The following is a 23,096-nucleotide window of genomic DNA, read 5'->3' as shown; positions in this document are numbered from 1 at the left end:
ACCATGGGTTAAAGAACGATGTGTTGGATTGCTACCCTGAGGGGTTGTCAGAGATTAGACCTATTGCGAGCGTTCCTCTGATCACCCTTTATGTGTTTTATGCTCTGAGATTCCACACCTTCCACCTTTGCTGTGTATAATATTCTGTCCATCTCTCATGCACGAGAACGGATCATTTGCCCAAATTGAATATGAAGTAAGAATTAGCTCAAAAATGAAAACAGAAACAGCCACACCCCAGCTTTCCTGACAAGAGGTTTATTATAAATGTTTGCAATATGCAATCATCTTAAAAATCCAACCTACTGATTTCACATTTTCAAAAAGTACAAATCGCGCACACAGTGACAAGGGCGCAAGAAATTAATAAACAAGTTTACGTCAAGCTCTGAAGATTGGGAGGCAAGGGGAATTAAAGGAGCATAAAAAGGTCAATCAACGCTGCCTAGCATGAGAAAATGGAAGGACAAAACTGCAGGGTTAAAGGAGTATTGATAGGAAAACATGTCCATACTCAGATTGCCCACGCGGGTGCTTCACCAAAGCCTCCTTCCATGGAACAGGGCGTGAAGAGAACAGAAAACATCGAAAGGCTGTTCAGTAACTTCAAGCCAAGAATCTTTTGTCTACATGTAGAGCAGGGACGCCAAGGAGCGAAGAAATGTTTGGGGAGCCCCCTTCAGTGTAGGCTGCAGCCCCTCACTTGCGACACACCTGCAAGCTTCATTCAGGAAAGAGCTCAGAATCGCCTGGCACGCTCAGAGGAGGCCACTGTGGTCCCAAGAAACCTTCATGCACCCGGGCAAACTCTGGGCTCATGTGGCAGAGGTACCTCATTTCAAGAACAGAGGAACTGCTTTGTTCTCATAGTCGGCTTTCTGGTCAAATACAGATACATGAAGAGTTTGTGGCGCAGGCATGAATATAGCGCTGCAGGAACCAGACAGAAGGGCCAGGCTCGTCTCGCTTAGCACTCAGGCGTTTCAGCTTTACCAACAAAGACGCGCAGCAGGAGAGACCTTTGCCAGCTCTGCCGGACACCGAGGTGGTGAAAGAGACCATGCAGAGTGGGCTTGGGTGAGGATTCAGAGAGCTCTGGTGCTCTCAGAGCTCATCGCTGGGAATGTGGGGCAGGGGCACCTTCTGTTGAACCCCTTCCTTCTCCTCCTCATCGGAGGACACAGCGGAGGTCGCAGACACATCTTCTTTGTCAAGGCTGCTGACAGCTTTCCCGTGCTTGCTCTTCTTGTCCTTTTGCTCCACTTCTTTCTCCTCCTTCTCACTTTTCTTTTTCTTTTTCTTCTTCTTCTTTTCTCCCACTGCAGCGGTGTCTCCTTTCTTACTGCTCCATTTCTCATCCAGACACTCTGGCAAAGAGGGGAAAAAAACAAAGATGAGTTGTATAAACAAGGAAATGCAAGAGTGATGGAGAGGAGAAGCATGTCAGGAAAGAGAAGGCAATGAGGGAAACATGAAAGAATGAAAAAAACATCTGGTGAGAGGAAAGTATGGAGGGGAAAGTAGAAGTAGGCAAGAGAGGGCAATGAGAAACAGAAGGATGTGAAATGTGGATGTGTCAAGATCAGTTCTAATAGTTTTAGTAGAGGAATATGAAGTGAATTCTCTCTGCAAACATCATGGCATCTCCAGACAAAACATTCAATCCGCAGACCATCCAAATTCAGCTCTGTGTGCAGACCTCCCTTCTAGTGGCAGCTGGTGGTTCTGCAGGCCCCAGAAGCAGGGCCGCCTTGTCTGCAGGGCCTTCTTAGAGGCTGAAAAACATGTCAACAGACCCGGCTAGAACGTACTGAATGAGACTGGAACAGAGGAATACCCATGATGAGTACAAATTTGTGCCATCTGTTAGAGTTGCCTCTGTGAAGATGAAACAGTTAAAGTCTTCTCCTCTCCTATTAACATGCGGGTGTGTGGGGCAGTGCATGGATCCCATGCCCATCTGCACACGGTTCACCTGTAACTTCTCTCCAACCAAAACAGGGAATGTCCCGGGATCTATACACATCCCCACACTGTTCACCTGGAATGCCTCTCCTACCAAATGAGGTAATGACCCGGGATCTATACACATCCCCACACTGTTCACCTCCAACTTCTCGCCTACCAAAAGAGGTGATGGCCCGGGATATATACACATCCACACAATGTTCACACAGATATTCGATCCTGTTAACTTGCAGGTGCCTGGGATTCTACATACACCCCCTCCCCATCCTGCTCAAGGACATTCTATCCTATCAACATTCTGGATAATCAGAGAATCCATACATGTTTCGTACTGTTCATTCAGAAATTCTACCCTAACAACATGTGGAATTACCCGGGGATTGACCCAAGTCCCAAACTGTTCCTTCATATTGTCTTTTTTCCCCACTAACATGGGGGATGATGAAGCAATCGGCCTCATGCTTTTCATCCAGATATTCTCTCCTCCCAACCTGGGTTAAACATCCCTGCTCTGTCCATCAGAGCGTCTCCTCTAATGGTAACCTGGGGAAATACACGGCTATCCTTCTGTGACCCCCCCGCCCCCATAATTTCCAAATTCCAGATAGTCTTTGGATTCATTGCTAGCAGAAGAGAACTTTCAATTCATCCCGGTGCTGGTGGCCCCCAGCTGAACCATTATCTGTGGAAGATAATCAGTGATCGATAACCTATCCTGATGTACCCCTGAGAACAGGATATCTACACTCTTCCTGAAACACAACTCTTTTCAAACATCCCTCCTCTTCCACTCAGGTGATTTAGAGCCCCCCCTCCTCTAGAAAGGGGACAAACTTTGGTTCCAAAGGTGATTCTTCGGGCTATCCTTCGACTCATTCTAATAGAAACGCTAGTATCCAACACTATTTGCATAAGGACGACGACAAAACAAGCCGTAGAGCCACTAAAGGCTTTGGGAAACTAGCTTTCTGATATGGAAGCTTCAGCTATTCCAGGCAACCCATAATCTCTTTCTACAGCCTCACATGTTTCGACCACAGAGTACACTTCATCCTTATGCACAACAGAACTCTGGGGGTGGCAGCGGCAATCTATGCGGCGTCCAGTCGGTGCAACACGAACAAAACAATGGAACCGGCGGGATCATTTCATGATAAATTAAATATTTATAGTAAGAAGCAACAGAATTGTCAACAAAATGTCAAACTGAATAAAAAGCGTTTAAGATACAAGAAAAAAAGATGTACATATTTATATTAAAAAAATGGAGAAAGCAAAATCAATCAGCAGTTGAAAATATTGTTGCGTGCACAGTGGGTAGAAAGTGACAAATATTTGTGTTGATCAATCTATCAAATACTTTATTCGGCTCTAAAGAGCCATAAAAGTTCATAGTAAAAGGACAAATAAAAATATATATATTTATATACACACACACATAAATTAATGTGATCAGGGCCTCTGGAAGGCCGAAACGCGCAATGGCGGCAGCGCTGGGTGGTAAATAAACAAGAATATTTGCACTGAGAGATGGAGATGGAGATGGAGATGGAGATGGAGATGGAGATGGAGATGGAGATATTATCTACTGGCGGAAGCCAGTAGATAGTTATAGTTAGGACCGAGTTCCCATAGGAAATCAGAAAATTCTATTTTGAATAACTTTGGCGCCGGTTGACTTATCTTCGTGAAATTTTCAAAACTAATGGGGCGCTCCGCTCAGCTCCTACCCTGAAAGTCTCGGGGTGATTCGTCAAGCGGGGGCTGAAAACGCGTTTTCCCCATGCACTTTCCCATAGGACCTTTAGTCGAAGGTACAGCCCAAACGGCTGAACAGAATTACTTGAAATTTGGCAAAGAGGTAGTCCTCAGGTCAGGGATGTGCCTTTTGCATATATGGTGTCAATCTGTTCAGTAGTTCCTGAGAAAATTGCAGTTAAAAGTACATAAATATCTATATGCGTGCACCGTGCGCGAGCGTAATTCGGATTGGTGGTTAGAGGTCAGTCAACATTCGAATCGGTCGAAATCAGGAAGTGTCGGACGCCATTTTGTGTGTGGCAGTGAAAAAGAAAGGTGGAGAACGTGAAAAGGGGGCAGGGTAGAGAGTTCCTGACCCCTAGCCTTTGTCAGGGGGTCACTGAAGGACCCCGAAGGGTGAAAAAAACATTTTATTTTTTTCAAAAAATCGTGGGGTGTGCGCACGGTGCGCGCATCCCCCAGCGTCCATTTTGAGTTTTAGAGGCAGAAGAGAGCTAAAATCACAAGTGGAGAACGTGAAAAGGGGGCAGGGTAGAGAGTCCCTGACCCCCTAGGCCTTCTCAGGGGGACCATGAAAGACCCCTAAGGTCCAAAAAATTAAAAATTAAAATTTATAAATATTGCGCGGTGCGCGCGCGGTGGCATAAAATTCATTAAAAAAATAGAATCAAAAATCAAGTTTGAGTGTTTAGATGTTGGTTGGCTCTAAAAAGAGCCGTTGTGTTCATTGAGTGTTTTTTTGTACCTACAAGTAAGTACCGATGCAGAGTCTAAAGTTCAAGAGGAAGACTCTGTTGCCTTCATCTGTGAAATGAACACCGTCTCCTCTATAAATGCCTTGCATGTTGTAACGCAAGTTGTTGTGGTATATAGAACCCATACCATAGTCTCTGAGGAAAGCAGAAACAGACTTATTGACGTGCTTTTTTGCTTTCTCAAACTGCGGACAATATTGGTTGGACCAGTTCCACTTTTGCCTTTGACATATATTAGAATATACAAAGGTAGTTTGTGGCAAAAGTGACATCAATTGCACAAAGGTGTCCTTAACAAGCATTTCCAGACCTACCCCAGTTAAAGTGCCTAGGTCATTTCCACCACAGTGCACAATTATAAGGTCAGGCTGTGGGAGATGTAGAAAGGATTTCACCAAAGGCATTAATTGGTGCCACTTTAACCCTCTCTGACCAATCCATTTAATGTCTACATTTGGCAAAGCAAGGTCTTTCACAATACCTCTTTTTTCTGCATACGTTTCACTCCAGTAGACATAGCTATGACCTACAACCCACACTGTGAACATCTTTCAAGGAGATCTGGATGCACTCAGAAGGTGTCTTTCAGTAGAATGGCAATATGAAAAGAAAGATAGTTGTAAAATGGAGGCTTACATACTTTTTTTTTTTTTATAAAAAGAGCTCATTGGCTGTTTCAGACCATTCAACACTAAAAACTAGGCTGTATGTTTACATTTTTAAAAGCATGTTTTGTATTGGTTCAGAAAAATGTGTTCCCACAGAAGATTACTTTGGATTTGCTGTTAGGTTTGAAAAGTCAAGCACTCTTGCTCTTTGGATTAGAAACATTGTGTGCTGAACTTCTGACCTCTCTGCTCACTCCAGTGTTCCATGATCTGTTGCTATGGTAGCAGGCAGAAGTCATGTTGGGGGTAGGAATCATTTGGAAAAGGGTTGATATTTGCAACCAATAGAAATGTGTGTTTCCATTAAAAAAAATGTGGGAAGCAATGTGATTCGAAGTTAACATGTATATGTGTGAAAAAAGAGAGGGACATTTTGCCATTTAGTGGTTTTGATGAGAGGAGTACAGCTCAGAGATTCTGGCTCTGATAATCTGCTGTGTGAGTGGCACATTTCTTTCTTAACTAACTACTTTTAAAGGTGAGTTATGAATTTGAGAGGGGATGTATGTGGTGTATTTTGATATAAATAATAGATATTTGTTTCTTCTTTTAAAGTTGTGTTTTACATTTTATGTTTTGGAAGATATTTAACTGCCTTGAACTTGTAAGATATTATGGAGTATGTCTTCACCATAAGTTAAGGTGTACTGGTATCACCCTGGAATACTGTTTTGTGCCTAGAATCACATCATGAGTGTGTGCACACAGGAATTGTTGTCAGAGATTTAATTTGTGTTGCTCTTGTTCTGTAAGACTTGCACTCGTAGGAAAGGGGCAGCTTGTTTTCTTGAACTGCGATGGTTAGCATTCAGCAGAAATCACTATCTCACAGATGAGAGACAAATGCGAACACATTTGAAAACAACAGGGTAGATTTTCCTTCCACTCCTGCAATGGGTGAGGTAGTTCCTACATGTTCAAAACTCCAATTAACCCTTACCACAGGTGATCTTACATGCATCTCTGCAGTCTTCATGCAGTTGTGTAAGCGTCCATGCAGATCTCTCTTGCACCTGACAATACACAGTCTCCAGAAACACACTCTTAGCACACAGCCAGCTGTTTCTCCTGCATTCCCATGCTTACTATTCAGCACTGAGTGGTATTTCAGATAGCAGTGTGTAACGCTAACACATTCAACATCACCAAGGCTCATTTCCTTTGCTCTAGTCTAACCACTCACCCAGGTTCCACATGCTCATTGTCTCAAGTAGCTGTTAGGACATGTGCTCTTTTCTGCCTCTCTAAACTATAAGGAAAATGTGTCAGGCTGTTACAGTAATTATCACTTGCTCTACCACAGTAGTAAATGTGCTTTGAAATTGCCAATCAAATATTGTTTTCTGCCTAGAATCACACCATGAGTCTGTGTGCACACAGGAATTGTTGTCAGAGATGGTATTTGTGTTGCTCTTGTTCTGTAAGACTTGCACTCGTAGGAAAGGGGCAGCTCATATAATAGGATTTGAAAAGCTCAAAAAAAATATAGTAATATATTTAAATTACATAAAGGTATTTTTTTTTTAGTTTCCTTTAGGTATTGCTGAACAACACAGACATAAATTAAACATGCCTATAAAATCAAGAAAGAGAAAAGAACAGCAAAACCATCTATATTTGAAGACAACTGGACAACAGAAATTAGTTGAAGAACCTCATGTTGGAAAAAAGAAAAAGTCTTCTGGTAAGCAGACTAACGATTTTTTTTAAAAATATCCTCAAACATAGAAAAAATGTAGAAAGTATATCCACTGCAAATAGTGTTTCAAGAAGAAAACAACAACACAATAGAAAGAAATTACTAAATGCTAATGTACAATCAGAAGCTAGAAAGAAAAACAATTTCAAAACATTCGTAAAAAAATGTTTCAGAGAAGAGTGGTGACAAAATTTACTATCATCTCTAATGAAAGACCAAATATTACTTGTATTTGTTGCCGGAGAAGCCATTATAAAAGTCACACAAGGTATGTTGATCTCTATAAAAAAAAAGTGAAAAAGAAAATAATTATGAGTGGAAGGATTTTGCTACATATTTGTTTCTGGAAAATTGTTTTGATTTGGGTGAAGATCAGCGTATTTGTAAATACTGTTATAACAAGTTAGAAGAAAATAAAATGCCAGCTAGAGCTGTACATAATAATTTAGAATTGGTCGATATTCCTGCAGAACTTAGTGATTTAAATACGTATGAGTCTATACTCATTCAATGTGTCCATCCGTTTCAGACTATAGTTCGTATGGAGCCCAAAACAGGTAAATTACCTCCTTCAGATTTACAAAGAGGTTTAAAAGGAAGAGTTGTCTATTTGCCATTAGCTTTGAAAAAAAATATTGAAACAATTGATGCAGATAGTTTGGAAACTGAACCATTAGTTATTCTGGTTAATGGTGTACCTACAAAGAATAAGAAAATTTGGCAGGAGCTAGTAGATGTACGAAAAAGTACAAAGAGCAAATTTATATTTGAAAAGAAATAATAAGTACTATGAATCAATTTATATGGATGAAGAAGTTTTACTAGCAGAAACAGGAATACCAACTGGGCAAATTGAAAAAGTGGATAAGTCAAAAGAAGAAGAAATGTATGAACATTTCAGCATACATCCTCTTCATTCTAAAGAAGTTATGGGAAACACTATTGATCTGTTTCAGATGAAAAAAGCAAAAGGAACTCCCGTGAGTGTATGGGAGGAGAGCTTGGAAGCTCGTTGTTTTCCCCAGCTGTTTCCTACAGGAAAAGGTGGACGATATGATGAACGTCCAGTACAGATTCCTGCTTCTGAGTATCGGACTACAAGATTATATGCAGAAGATCCAAGATTTCGTCAAAGTATTCCTTATTTGTTCCATCTTTTATTTGAAAGTGACTTGTCTGCACTATCTTATGCAGTAAATCACATTTTAAAAACTGGAGTACATCTACATAATATGTTTGCAAAGGATTTTATGAACAAAGTGCAACAGCGAGATGATCATTTGGAATCTCAATTGATTCATCTGATGGCTTGTCAGCGTGGGACTAATGAATATTGGTACCGACGCCATGGAGAATTGAAATGTATGTTACGGAATTTAGGAACTCCTACATGGTTCCTTACCCTAAGCTGTGCTGAGTACGCTTGGGATGATTTACTGGATTTTCTTCGAGAGGCAAATTCAAATATTGAAAACATCCAATACATCACAGCAGGAGAATTGTGCTCATTGGATCCGGTTAATGTTTGCAGATATTTCAATCAACGATTTGAGGCTATGATGTCCTTCATCTGCAATAAAAAAAATCCACCTCTTGGAGAAGTTGTGGATTTCTTTTGGAGAAAAGAGTACCAAGCAAGAGGTGCTCCTCATATTCATATGCTGTTGTGGATCAAGGATGCCCCAAAATTTGGAACAGATTCTGATGATGCAGTTTTATCTTTCAATGAAGAATATGCAACATGTGCTATACCTAAAAGCACAGAAGAAAAAAAAACTTAAAAGAGCAAGTTTTACGTTTCCAAAGTCATCGGTGTGGAAAATACTGTCGATGAAAGTACAAGAGTAAAGATAAATTCTACACAAAATGTCGATTTGGATTTCCACTACAAGAAAATCTCCGAAAAATACCTACAACATAAGAAGAAAAGAAGAGTCAAAATATATAAATGACTACAACCCAGTCATTTTATCCATGTGGAATGCTAACATGGATATTCAGTATGTAGCTGACAATTCTATTGCTGTTGCTCGGTATGTCACATCTTACATCACTATATCTGAGAAAACGGAATTGAAAGAAATGTGGGAAGAGATTTCTCACAAGAAGACTGTCAGTAAAAAGCTATACAGTTTCAGTTTAAAGATGCTATCGCATCGAGAAATTGGGTCATACGAATGCTCAGATAGGTTATTATCTTCAAGTCTGTACTCCAAATCCAGAAGAATAATTTGGGTAAGTTTAGGCCTTGCAGGAATGCGAAATCGGGTACTGAAATCTATTCGAGAAATTGAATCTTTAGCAGAGAACGAACCAGAAAGTACAGACATTTTGAAAACAAATATGTTGGACACATATTACCCAAACAGATGTCATCATCTTGAGAACATGTGTCTCTATGAAGTGCTGCAGAATTACATTTTTACGCGGAATGCCACAGAAGACATCAACAATGGAAAATATAAAGTCATTGGTGAGGAAGGATGTTTGGTGAAACAAACAAAAGGAAGTTTGATTAATCACAGGAAGCTGAGTTGCGACACTACTGACAAAAAGGAATTTTACTACTTAGCACTTTTACAGCTGTTTAAACCATGGCGTTCAGAGGATGAATTACTTGGAGATTTTCAGAGCTATGAAGATTCCTTTAATGCATGTACAGATAGCATAGAATGCAGTACTTTCACAAATTATGTACAAATGTTAAATGAAGAAATTGAACAAGAAGCTACAATTGCAGCTGAAGTAGCTAGAGACAGTTCTCAAGACAGTCAAAGTTCTGGTACGCTCAGTCAAGATCCCCTAGGACAACCAATCATAAAAAATGAAGCTGCATTAGCCATGACTGAAGTGGAAACAGCTATGAATCAAGCTCAGGAAGATTTAATAGACTTACCAAATTTGGAACAACAACTGAATGATGAACAACAACAAATTTATGAAGAAGTCACAAAACAAATTGATCATGGATTACTACATGAAAATAAAGAGTGCTCATGCACATCATTTGAACCAATCAGAATGTATGTGAGTGGACAAGCTGGAACTGGAAAAAAGTTTCTTAATTAAAGTAATTAGAAGCTACCTACAGAAAAAACTGATTCAACTTTGTCTTGTGTTGTTACTGCTCCAACTGGGTTAGCAGCATATAACATAAAAGGAATTACCTTACATCGTTTGCTAATGTTACCAGTAGAGCATGAGAACAAAATAGAATACCACAAGCTAACAGGAGAAGCATGTTTTGAAGTTTCAAGAGTGTTGAAGAAAATGAAAGTTCTCATTATTGATGAGGTAAGCATGGTATCAAACTTAATGCTTGCCTTTGTGCATTTAAGAATGCAGCAAATTCTAAAGACAGACTATGACGTGTTATTTGGAGGAAAACATGTTATAGGTTTTGGGGATCTACTGCAGCTCACTCCAGTTAAAGGACAACCAGTATTTAATACTCTTGCACATGAAGACACAAAAAAGTCATTAGGAAGTATAGGTAATGTGAATATTTGGTCATACTTTGAGTACAAAGAACTCATTACCAATATGCGGCAAGCAAATGATGATGATTATGCAAGTATTCTCAAAGATATCAGAATTGGACTACTCACAGAACATGGCAGAAAAGCTTTACAGAGTCGATTGCTATGTAATTTGTTTCCAACAGAACAAATAGTTCCAGAGAAAATATACAAGAAAATTGCAGAAAAAAATACTGTAATCTGCTTAATGCCAACACTACATGAATGCTCTATATTCAATGAAGAACTTTTGAAATTGGAAAATGAAGAGATTATGAAAATGGAAGCCGTGGATAAAATACAGCATGAAGGAATAACTATTATATTGACAGGCAAATTGAAAACTAAATTGGATTCTCTAGAGAAAAACAGATCGAAAACAGCTGGTTTAGAAAAAAATCTTTATGTATGTATGAACTGTCGAGTCATTTTAAGACGCAATTTGAATGTAGAAAAAGGTTTAGTGAATGGAGCTATGGGTAAAGTTGTGGGTTTTGTTAATTACCAGAAAAAAAGATGGAATTGAATTTTTAAAAATAAAATTTGATCAGATTGAAGAGGTTAAAGACATTAGTCGTTGTTCAGTTCGTTTTTTGCTTGTGAAAGACTTATATGTACGTAAGAAGCAGATTCCGTTTTCTCTAGCATATGCTGTAACTATTCACAAATCTCAAGGATTACTGTAGATAGTGCTTTTGTAAACATTGGATCTAGTGTGTTTAAAGAAGGTATGGCATATGTTGCTTTGTCACGAGTGAAAAAATCATCTGGTTTATTCATGATAGACTTTGATAACTCAAAAGTTAGTGCTGATGCAAATTGTGTAAAGGAGTATAATAGGTTAAGAAGAAGCTATGCTCCTCATTTAGGTCAGTATCCTGTGTTTGAAAAACGTGTTGTTTGTCGGAAAAGGAGATTTGAGAATATCTGTAATGAGGATGTACAGAAGAGAAATCAAAAGGAGAGTGATGTGATTGCAAGCAAAAAGAAAAAGGACAATGTTGAAGAGGTTGTTGGTTGTCATTTTGAAAATAGCTCTGGTGTCAACTGCTACGCTAATTTAGTGCTGAATGTTGTATTTTATCTTGAAAGTTTGCAAGAGCAGATAATACTAAATCATGAAAAAAGATTTTGTTCTCTGCTGAGTTTCCTTTATGAGAAGTTGAGTAATGATAAAACTAAAATAGAAAGTGCTTCTGATGTTAGAAATCTTTTAGATGTATGTTCTGGATGTACACAGTTTACTCAAAATGTCCAGCAAGATGCACAGGAATTCTTAACCCTTTCGCTGCGGCGGGAATTCCGCCGCAGCGCTGGGGGGTGGTTTGGGGGGCAGCACGGTGGCGCTGTGCTCATGACGGAGCCACTCCGTCATGAGCCACGGTTGAGCTGTGCTCATGACGGAGTGGTTCCGTCATGACTCTGCCCACTGCACTAATCGCCCGCACAGGCGGGGAATCAGCGCAGCGGGGGGGGGGAGCGGCCGCCAACGGCCGCGGCATGACGGAACCACTCCGTCATGAGCACACGGCGACCGTGGCTCATGACGGAATGGCTCCGTCATGAGCAGGGGAGGGGTTAATGTATATGCTTATGGTACTGGAAGATGAAGGGGTAGAAATAGAAAATATGTTTGGTCTCTCTTATAAATGGGAACATTGTTGTGAAAACTGTATGAACACATGCAGCACTAATGTTGATTCTAAAAGGTTCATACATTTAACATTACCAGAGAGTAAATCAGTGACTTTTAGTAAATTAGTTAAAGATGTAAATCACAACATGGAATGTTCTCAATGTAAATCAGAAATGTTATCAACGTTATTTTTAAAGAAATATGGACAGTATATAATTTTAATGATGCAACGTTGTAGAGCTGATGGAACAAAATTGGACACTTTAATAAAGAAGTTTGTAGGAAATCAATTATCAATATCAGGAAAGACTATTGTTGCAGTTGCAATAATTTTCCATGATGGACCTTCTATAACTTCTGGTCATTACACAGTTTATCTAAAATGTGAAAAAGGCTGGACACTGTGTAATGATTCTCAATTGATTTTCAAGCAACGTTTGCCTGCAGAATTACCAAATTCCTACTTAATTTTTCTAAAACGAAAATTTTAGATACAAACTGCAGCATCTGAAGAAACCATTATTTCGATTTTATAGGATTATCATTGGATATTTCACCAAAAAAGGATTTAAAAATTACCATTTGGCCTCATGGAAAGGTAATTGTTTCTATTGTGGACTTCTTTGACAGATATTATTTTGGTGTATGTGCTTAAGCAACAAGATTTACAGACGTTATTTATTGCAAATAGTTATTGTTCTTAGAAGATATTTTTAATATATATGTTACATTTCTATCAAGGTATGTTTTACTGAGGATAGATTCAGGGCTTTTTTAAACAATCTTTCAGATTGTTTTTTTTTTTGCCAGGTGCATTAAATTATTTCAAGGATTCTGGTATCCGTAGTTCTTGCCTTGGATTACAATTGAAACCCTTCGGTGAGTTTTGCGTTTTCACAGTTATTTATTACACTTTTACAAGCCCTCCAGTGGGCCTCCAGATGTAACATGCACAGTTTAATTGTAAAAGTGTAATAAATAACTGTGAAAACGCAAAATTCACCGAAGGGTTTTAATTGTAATCCAAGGCAAGAACTACGGATACCAGAATCCTTGAAATAATTGAATGCACCTGTGCACCCACAAGAGGGCGAAGACCACGAATAAAAGTGTGCCTTGGATACGTCTTTGTGTTTGATGCAGACAGCCTATGATTAAGGGGCCAGGGGGCCCTGAAACGCGTCAGGCGATAATAATCTGGATGTATTTGCTGGTTCAAGCAGCTCCTGTATGGAACACTCTCAACACCAATTCAAAGCTGTAATACTGTGCCTGGAGTGGTAATTGGCTTTTGTCATTTTACAGCTTGGCAAGGACAGCACTGTGCTAGTCCTATGCTTAAAGACTTTGCTGTACAGATGGCAAAAGACTTTGTCCTTTTCTATCTCGGCGTGGATGGCACTGTGCTAATCCTATGCTTAAAGATTTTGATAAGAAAACAGACATTTGAGGTGAGCAGATCTAGAGTGTCGCTGGTGTTGAGAGTGTTCCATACAGAAGCTGCTTTCCCCCTAAACTTGAGAACTACCCAGAGTTTTCTGCTTCTTTTTTGTATATATATATACATATATATACTCACTGAAAAAAACATAGGTTTCATGCACGTTATAGTTAGGAATTGGCATTTAAAAAACCTTAGAAATTAACTGAAAAAACCATAAGTTTCAGGGGTGTTCTAGTTAGCTGGATATGTCACTCGTACAAAACCCTAGAAATTCCCCCGTTATAGTTAGTTCAGCTAACTATAACTCACGCGCCCCCGCAATGCACTGCTGATGACGTCACATATTACATCACTCATGACATGGTCAGTGACATCAATGATGACATCACTGATTTCATCATCCAGTGAGTCTATGTTTCTGTAGAGTTTTAATATGTTTAATATATATAGGGAAAGACCTATGGAAGAATGAGTGGGTGTATAAGTGTGTGAATGGATGATTTTCTAGGTGTGTGACTGACTCTATAAGTGAGTCATTAAATGTATCTTACTGCAGACTAGTGACTAAACTGTGTGAATGTCTGTATCTGTCTGTCTGTTGGTGTATAAGTGCCTGCATGGTATTGTGAATAGCTATACGAGTGTCTATATGAGTTATTGATTGGTTGTCTGAGTATCTGTATGGGTGCCTGAGTGTTTGTGTGGGTAGGGTGTGTGGGACTCTGTGCATAGATGTGCGAGTGGGTGATTCTATGGGTGCATGGTTTTAAGAGTGCATCTGTGATGGACTGTATGGTTGGGTGAGTGTATGTATCAGTGTGTTAGTGATTGAATGTATATCTCAGTGGTACATGTGTGAGTAACTACATATGTGAAAGGCAAGGTATATGTGTGTGTAAGAGTATATAACTGGGTATATGTGAGTGTGTGATTGTGAGAGTGGCTGTATGGACGAGTGTGTGCTTGTATCAGTAATTGTATAAGAGCGTAAGAATGTGGTAGTATTTTTATGAGTAAATGAACTTGTGTGTGTATAACTATAGGTGAGTAAATTGGAGTGTGCTTAATTATTTGCATGACTGACTAGGTGTGTGAGTATGTCTATGGATGATTGGCCGTGTCTGAGTGTCTATATAGGTGTATGAATGCATATGATAGTCCTGTACTGATGGACTGTAAGTATGAGTGACTCTACAGATGAGAGAGTGGAGGTGTGTGTAGACATAAGAGTCAATGAGTGGGTATGTAGTTATTGGTATTGTAGTATCTATGGTTTTGAGAATGGCCGTCTGAAATTTTGAGTCGGTGTATCAAAGATTATTTTAGGGTGTGAGAAGATGCACTAATTTATTACATGGATGATGTCATCAGTGATGTCACTGACCAGGTCATGAGTGATGCAATATGTGACGTCATCAGCAGTGCATTGCGGGGGCGCGCGAGTTATAGTTAGCTGAACTAACTACAACGGGGGAATTTCTAGGGTTTTGTACGAGGTAAATGTCCAGCTAACTAGAACACCCCTGAAACTTATTGTTTTTTCAGTGAATTTCTAAGGTTTTTTAAATGCCAATTCCTAACTATAACGTGCATGAAACCTATGGTTTTTTCAGTGAATTTCAAAGGTTTTTTAAATGCTAATTCCTTTCTATAATTTATCTCTAAAGCTATGATGTTTAATGATTTTCATTGAATTTCTAAATTTTTCAATTTCAGTGTGTCAATTCCTTTAATTATGTTTTTTTAAATACTTTATCACCTTTTTTTAACTTATTTTTTCAATTAATTCTTTTAAAATTAAAAAATATTTTTTGTTTTTATTGTTAAAAAAAAATTGTTAATGTTTAAAAATATATTTTTATATTTAAAATAATTTTTAAACTATATGTTCAAAACGTAGTTTTTTTCATTTTTTTGGGATCCGCGCACCCAACGTGTTGGGAACCGCGCACCGTGCGCGCATTTCGCCTTTTAAAAAAAAATAATTAAAAAAAGGGGGCCCCAGGGGGTCTTCTGGGACCCTCTAAGCAACACTAGAGGGTCAGAGTATTTCTACCCTGCCCCCCTTACATCTTTCACACACTTATTTCCCTTACTTAATCAGCCTCGCTTCTACCGAGGCACAAAATGGCTGCCAACAGTTCCTGGTTTCGAATGTAGACAGACACTTGACAGCCAATTAGCATTTAGCGCGTGATCGGGAGGGTGCGCGCTTGGTTTGGGGAGGGTGCGCTTAGGGTGCGCGGATCCTCCGAGGCCATAGATATATCCATCTTTAGTCTAATTTTCTAAGGAACTACTGAACTGATTTACACCATTTATGCAAAAGGCACGAGTCTGAACTGAGGACTACTTCTTTGCCAAATTTGGTGTAATTCCGTTCAGCAGTTCGGGCTGTAGCTGCTTCAACAGGTCCCATGGGAAATTGCATGGGGAAAACGCGTTTTGGGACCTCCCCTTTTTTCTCAGCCCCCGCTTGACGAATCACCACGAAGCTTTCAGGATAGGAGCGGACCGGAGCTGGCCAAAAGGTTGGAAAATTTTGCGAAGATTCGTCAACCGGCGCCAGACTTATTGGGAATAGAATGTTGCTAGTTTCCTATGGAAAATAGGTCCTAACTATAACTACCTACTGGCGACCGCCAGTAGGTAATCTATATTTTCACTGAAAAAACCATAGGTTTTAGGGAAAGTTATAGCTAGTTGGACATTTCACTCGTACAAAAGCCAAAAAATTCCCCCGTTATAGTTAGTTCAGCCAACTTTAACTCGCGCACCGGCAATGCACTGCTGATGACGTCACATATTACATCACTCATGACATGGTCAGTGACATCACTGATGACATCACTGATGACATCTCAAATGACATTACTGATTACATCATCCACTGACTGTTTCTGTAAAGTTGAAATATGTTTAAGAAATATAGGTAAAGGCGTATTGAAGAATGAGTGGGTGTAGAAGTGTCTGAATTGATGTTTTACTAGGGGCGCGACAGACTCTATAGGTGAGTGGTTAAACATATGTTACTGAATGCATGGGTTAGTGACTAAACTGTGTGAATCTCTGTATCCGTCTGTCTGTTGGTGTGTAAGTGACTGCATGGGTTTGTGAATAACTACATAAGTGTCTACATGAGTTATTAATTAGTTGAGTGAGTATCTGTATGGGTGCCTGAGTGTTTGTGGGTGGGGTGTGTGTGATGTGTGAGTGGGTGATTCACTGGGTGCATGGTTTCAAGAGTGAATCTATGATGGACTGTAAGGGTGGGTGAGTATGTATGAGTGTCTTAGTGAGTGAATGTATATCTCAGTGGTACATGTGTGAATAACTACATAAGTGAAAGGCAGTATATATGTGTGTTAGAGTATATAAATGTCTATAAGTGAGAGTGTGTGATTGTGAGAGTGGCTGCATGGATGAGTGTTTGCTTGTATCAGAACGTAAGAATGTGCTAGTATTTGTATGACTAAGTGAGCTGGTGTGTGTATAACTGTATAGGTGAGTAAATGGGAGTGTGATTAATTATTTGCATGACTGACTAGGTGTGCGAGTACCTCTATGGATGATTGGTGGTGTGTGAGTGTCTATGTAGGTGTATAAATGCATATGATAGTCCTGTACTGAGTGACCGTAAGTATGAGTGACTGTACAGGTGAGTGAGCGGATGTGTGTGTGTGTGTAGACCTAAGAATCAGTAAGTGGATATGTAGTTTTTGGTGTTGGAGTGTCTATGGTTCTGAGGATGGCAGTCTTTAATTTATAGTTGGTGTATCTAAAGTTATGTTAGGGTGTGAGAAGATGAATGAAATTATCACATGGATGATGTCATCAGTGATGTCATTGAGAGGTCATCAATGATGTCATGAGTGATGTCACGGACCATGTCATGAGTGATGTAATATGTGACGTCATCAGCAGTGCATTGCGGGGGCGCGAGTTATAGTTGACTGAACTAACTATAACGGGGGAATTTTTTGGGGGTTTTGTACGAGTGCAATGTCCAACTAACTATAACTTTCCCTAAAACCTATGGTTTTTTCAGTGAATTTCAAAGGTTTTTCAAATGCTTATTTCTAACTATGCCTACAGAGGCAGGACATGTGAAGAAAGAAGAAAAAACGCACAGAAAGAAGCAAAAGAAATGCAGACAGGAGCAACAGAAGTCCACAAAGACGAAGAAAAGTGTGTGAAGAAGCAAGACATGTGCAGAAAGAACAAGTTGAGGGATAAAGTCCCCTTGAATCCTGAGCATTCCTGGGGTTCAACTAGGTCACCAGGGACCTCCAGTAAGGGCCACAGAACTGCGTCGCACAGAGGTGTAAAAAGGGGCGTGGGCTCTGAACACCTCTGCAACGCAGCCCTGTGGCGCTTACTGGAGGTACCTGGTGGGCTAGTTGGCCACCAGGGACCCCCACCCCCAGTATTGACAGGGAATTAATTCCCCAACTTAAAACGTGCCACAGGGCGCATTTGGAGAGTGTTGCTTGAGTGTTGCATGATAGCATTGATTTTTTGGGATTTTTTTTGTAAGGGGGGCTGTGTGGCCCACCTTTTTACTTTTTTGGGGCCCTGGGGACCCCATCCCCCAGGGCCTGACCCCAAATAAAAAAAAAAAAAATAATAAATAAATATTCACGGGAAGGGGGCCCGGTGGCCCCCCCCTCCCGTGGCCAGTTCCAGACCCCTGGGACCCCATCCCCGGGGCATGGCCATATATATATATATTTATATTTTTTTTATTACTATGGAGGGGGGCTGCTTGGCCCCCCTCAGGCCATTTATCGCCCCGGGGACCACATCCCCCGGGGCCGGCCTTTGCCCGATTTCTTCTAATTATTATTTTTTTTAATGAATATTGGGGAGGGGTACTGTGTGGCCCCCCCTCCCTGGCCACTTCGGGCCCCGGGTACCCTCCCCACCTTGTTGGGGACCGTGGGGGAGCCCCAATTCCCCCACGGTCCCTGCTGGCTCCCCTTGTCCTGCGGGAGCCGGTATTGCTTTTCCACACGGGGAGCTGCTGACATGCAGCTCCCATGTGGAAAAGCAATGTGGTTTGGATTTTGGAAGAGAGCAGGTTTCCTGCTCTCTTCCAAACCCCAGTTTCCTATGACAGGGCGGGAGCCGCGAGGCTCCCGCCCTGCCATAGCAAACAGCAGTGTCCTGGGGGTGGGCACCCCGGGACACTGCAGGAGCCGGCGCTGGGGGGGGGGGGGGGGTGGCGGTCCCCAGGGTCATCACAGGCTACAGGAGGGGGGGCCGGGCGGCCCCCTCCCCTTACATTGGCAAAGCCCCGGGGAGGTGGTGGTCCCCGGGGCTCGGGGGTCCGTAACAGATCCCCAAATTTACATAATTAGTGCCCCGGGGAGGTGGCGGTCCGTGGGGCGTGTGGGGGGGACCTCGAGCCCCCCCCCCCCACACAGGTATCTATTTTTTTTTTTTAGAAAAGCCCTGGGGGGTGGCGGGGGGAACGGGGGGGCCGTGGACAGCGGTGGGGTTTGTCCAAATATAAAATCCTAAAGACCAGTTCGGTATTACAAACATTAAAAGAAAAATTTCTCAATATTTGCTACGGAGTTGCAAAGCACTTATGAAATTTAGTACAGCATGACATCTCTAATCTTGCCAAACACTGTAAATGTGCACATTCCAGCTCATGGGACCAAACCTCGGATTTTCCCAGTGCTGAGCGCAAAAACGGTCTGCTTTGTGAAATAGAGTAAAGTGTATTGCGCTTTGTGCTGCGATACCATCACAGGGCGAGGTGGAAGTGAGTGAAACCATGTACTTAAATAGGAAAAGCCATCAAAAAATGGAGAATTGAGTTGAATCTAGTTAGTAAAAATGACGATACAGCGCAGGTGATAGACTCACAATAAAATTCAATTGGAGGTTGTTCAACCCTTGTATTCCTATTTGCCATACATACAGATTGATTGCGTCTGATAAATATCTCTTTCACTTTTTGAGGTGACCAGTTGAAGGGAACAGCAGACAAACTCCAGGGAGAACAATGGCCGAAAATCAGCAACGTGAGAATCCATGGGAACTAGCCAGTAGGTAGAAGCTCCTAGTGTTTGTTCATGAGTAAGAAAAACATTTGTTTTTTATGAAGGCCCTCACCCACCAACCTAGTTGGTGGCATGCTTCATCATTGGGTCCCACCCAAGACACCGAGTGCACCTTGGGTGTGCTTCGACGCCTGACTACAGCGGAGCGGGTTTTGTTTTGCGAGTGTGCTGTGATGGTGAAAAGAGTGTAGGTTTAAAAACTGTCCTAAGGGTCCCAGACATCTACAAGACTATTTTAATAGTGGGCACTTGGCAGTATTTAAAAACAAGACGGTGGATATGAGTGGAGGTGATTAAGGACTCCCATATTCTGTGCGGTCAACATGTTTCAGCCAGGCCTCATGTTAAACTGGCTTTCATCAGGACCATATGTGAGTGAAAGTTAAAGTGGTGGTCTAAAGGAGTGTAAAGACCAGCTATGTGGCGCACTCGCTAAGGTGCAGTATGTGTAAGAGGATGGTGTCCTCTAGCAGCTTGGTTCCTGTTAAGGATGAAAACACAAGCCATAAAACAGCATAGAGAGCTTCAAAATGGCACATATGGTTTATGTGACTCAACTCCATCGTGTTCGTGCTCTATGCGAGTAAAGAACGGTAGTTAAAACGGAACGTGACGGTGGGTGGTAGGTGAAACTTAAACGCTTTAGATTATGCGCTACTGTGCGGATAAATCAATAACGTAAATGCGAGATCCTGTCAAAAACAGTAGTGTCGAAAACAATTAAAAGCCTCTTACTCTGATAATTACAGAGAATAGCCCCATGAGTTCCGGGGGGGGGCCCGACCTTTAGTCACACACTGTGTGTGTTCCGGGAAAGAAAGACATGCAAACATCAATGATGCGGTAGTCTGACTGCGTGAGAAGGTCTCCGCTGTCGGAAACTGTTAGGGAAAAACCCCCTCCCCCGGCACACCCCACTTACTTTGAAAATCAGCAATCCCATTTATTAAATAGGCACAAAACAGTTGTTTTTAAAGTTATTTCCAATGCCATTTGCCCCCATTGTTGACGTTTCGATCCCACCAAAAGTCATGGATCATCATCAGGACAAATGGGAATAGCAGGACTGGAGGCACCCAGAGAAAATGGGGTGTTGTCAGTCCAGGAGTACAGAGGAACCAGTGTACAATGTGCTGAGTTCCTCTCTCATCCCTCATCGCTGTTTCTTGTAAGCCTCTAATACACTGTCTTCTAGTGGACCTGCTTTCTTTTGAACGTGTTCTCTTACCTCACACCCAGTCAGTCTCACAGAATCTCTCCCAGCGACTCCTGTGCATTTTTCTCATGCACCCTCTTCTCCCTTAATTTCACAAACGCACTCTTCATGTGTAAGACTAGTTAATCTACAGCTCAAATCCAAAGAAACACAGACTGGTCACATGTAGGTGGGTGAGGAGTAAGAAAGAGTGGAAAGAAGGTACAATGACCGTAAAGTGAGTAACTTATGGGAGAGAACATCGGAAGAGACAAAAAGAATGTACAAAGAGGGTTTCATGTTCCCTTCCCCATGTGCAATAGGTAAAGGGGAAGCAAGATGGGATAATCACCTGGGTTGTCAGAGGCCAAAAGGAACATTTACAATCCTGCATGTCCTCGCTTTGATTTAGTTCCACCTAGCCAATGCTTAGCAGTCCAACTGGTGTCCTAGTGTTTTTACTTCTTCTGCCGATTGTAGGAGAGTAGTATCTGCTTCACATGGGTACACCCACTTTTTGCAGGCGTTTCACTGTTTTTGACCTTAGTCTGGCTGTGGCCCTGCTGATCAGGACCCCAGCCTAGCTGCTTCCTCTCTAAAATGGTTTCCATGTACATTAGGTACATATTTAATTGGATTCTGGAGTGCCTTATAAGCCCCTAGTATATGGTATACTATGTACCTAGGGCATAGGTACCTCAGAGGCCTAACAGGGGCTGAAGCATGTATTATGCCACCCCTGGGAAGCACTCCAAAATGACACCACAGGTCTGCTACTGCAGCCTGGGTAAGGTGGTGCTTGCACCCCTTACTGTGGTATAGGCTACCTATATCAGTACCATTGCACACACATATAAAACCTATAAGTCACTCCTTATGGCAGGCCTTAACAATCCTGAAGGCAGAGTGCTTGGTTTTTATGTGAGAGGGTGCCCCTGTATGAGCAGAGCCCCTCTGCAGCATTCAGAGTACCTCCTCTGATGCGGTTTGTGGTGCAGCCTGACCATATACTCTTAAGTGCATTACAATCTAAATGCTAACTTTGGACTGGCTGCACGGAAACATGTGGTGTTTGTTGTCAAACGCTTTGGAATACTACCCCCCCCCCCCCCGCCCCCGCCAAGGCTTGATGGGTCCATTCTGGTCGCCGACACCACAGCACTCAACAGACTTCCTGGGACAGCTCGAATCCAGCTCCTGGTCGTCATCGGCGCCTCCTGGACCTAGTGGCTGAAGAGCCAAGACACCCATCAACTCACCTGAAGCACCCGACATCTGTGGGCATTGGTCCATCCTGCCCTCGGTCACTGGCAAGTGACCTAGACTCTGTCCCCTCTGCTTTCAGGTTCCTTCCATCCTAGATCCAGGCTTGGATCGCTTTGGACACTTCTCCTCTTCACGGCAGCAGCACTTCTTCGCCAGCTTCCATTGAAATCGACGACGCGACCCGACGCCAAAAGACACCTATGCACCCGGCTTCCCTGAGTGAGGTAACACGAGTACTCCAGTGCTCCCATGGGTGCTAGCCCTAGAACTTCTTAAGTCCAAAAGGGTTTGGCCCTGACTCAATTCTAAGTGTCCCTAATCTTTAAATTTCCAACCGCGATATTGCCCATAGAAGCTAACGGGAAACCGCGGTTGTGTTTACACACTGCACACGGTCCCCGTGGGTCCCCTGTGTCACTACCTTGGGTGGTTCTTTGGGGTGCCAGCGATTCTACAGGCTCTAGGCCTTGTGCCTAATTCAGTCGTGGTTCTTATACCACTTTATTGGTATAGGGTTTGGTACGCCCCTGGGGCCCAAACGTGTATTTGTGCTATTACTGTTGATTGCTAACTTGTAAATTAAGTACTTCGAACTCCAGTCTCAAAGAGACTAGAGGGGTGTGTTTTATCTTAATTACATATATTTTAAATATATACCTGGTGTGGTTATCTTTACCTTTGATTATTCAGGAGATTAGAGACTGGTAAAACAAGCTGCTTTACACTCCTTCAAGACTTAGCCTGAAGGCTGCTCTCCATAGCTACCACTAGGATAGCTTTCAATAAAGGTTGTCTTTAACCAATTCACCATAAGGGGTTGTTTGGACTGATACAAGGTGCCCACTAGAACTAGTGGACAGCATATATCAGGCCACCTTCTCACACCGATTACATGCAGAATTCTCAGTTCTTACCTCTATCTTTCTCTTTTAGCACATGATTTGCGCATAGAAACTGGGTGAGATCCTTTTCCTGGTGGTTTTTATACCAGTCTTCAATCACGTCTTCATACTCCTCCACCAGGACGTCACACTGTATGGGGAAAAGGGATAGCAGTTCAGGGAATGTCCTGCATAGTGGCGAAACAGAACAGACAGTCACATGCATTATCT

At 41.7% G+C, this 23,096-nt stretch overlaps 1 protein-coding gene across 1 annotated transcript in view; it reads right to left on the bottom strand.

Moving 5' to 3' along the window:
• Positions 1-242: 242 nt before the first annotated feature.
• CNPY3 (canopy FGF signaling regulator 3) overlaps positions 243-23,096 on the bottom strand; it is a 130,346-nt gene continuing 107,492 nt past the window's right edge. The window contains exons 5-6 of the mRNA XM_085610114.1: positions 22,899-23,016; positions 243-1,367 (exon numbers count right to left, since the gene is read on the bottom strand). Coding sequence (XP_085466240.1) covers positions 1,105-1,367; positions 22,899-23,016 — 381 coding nt within the window. The 3' untranslated portion in view covers positions 243-1,104. The remainder of the gene's footprint in view (positions 1,368-22,898; positions 23,017-23,096) is intronic.

Source organism: Triturus cristatus, chromosome 6, assembly GCF_964204655.1.
Source record: "Triturus cristatus chromosome 6, aTriCri1.1, whole genome shotgun sequence".
Classification (NCBI taxonomy): domain Eukaryota; kingdom Metazoa; phylum Chordata; class Amphibia; order Caudata; family Salamandridae; genus Triturus; species Triturus cristatus.
Note: the sequence above shows the minus strand (reverse complement) of the source record. Positions and strands in the feature narration are given on the sequence as shown.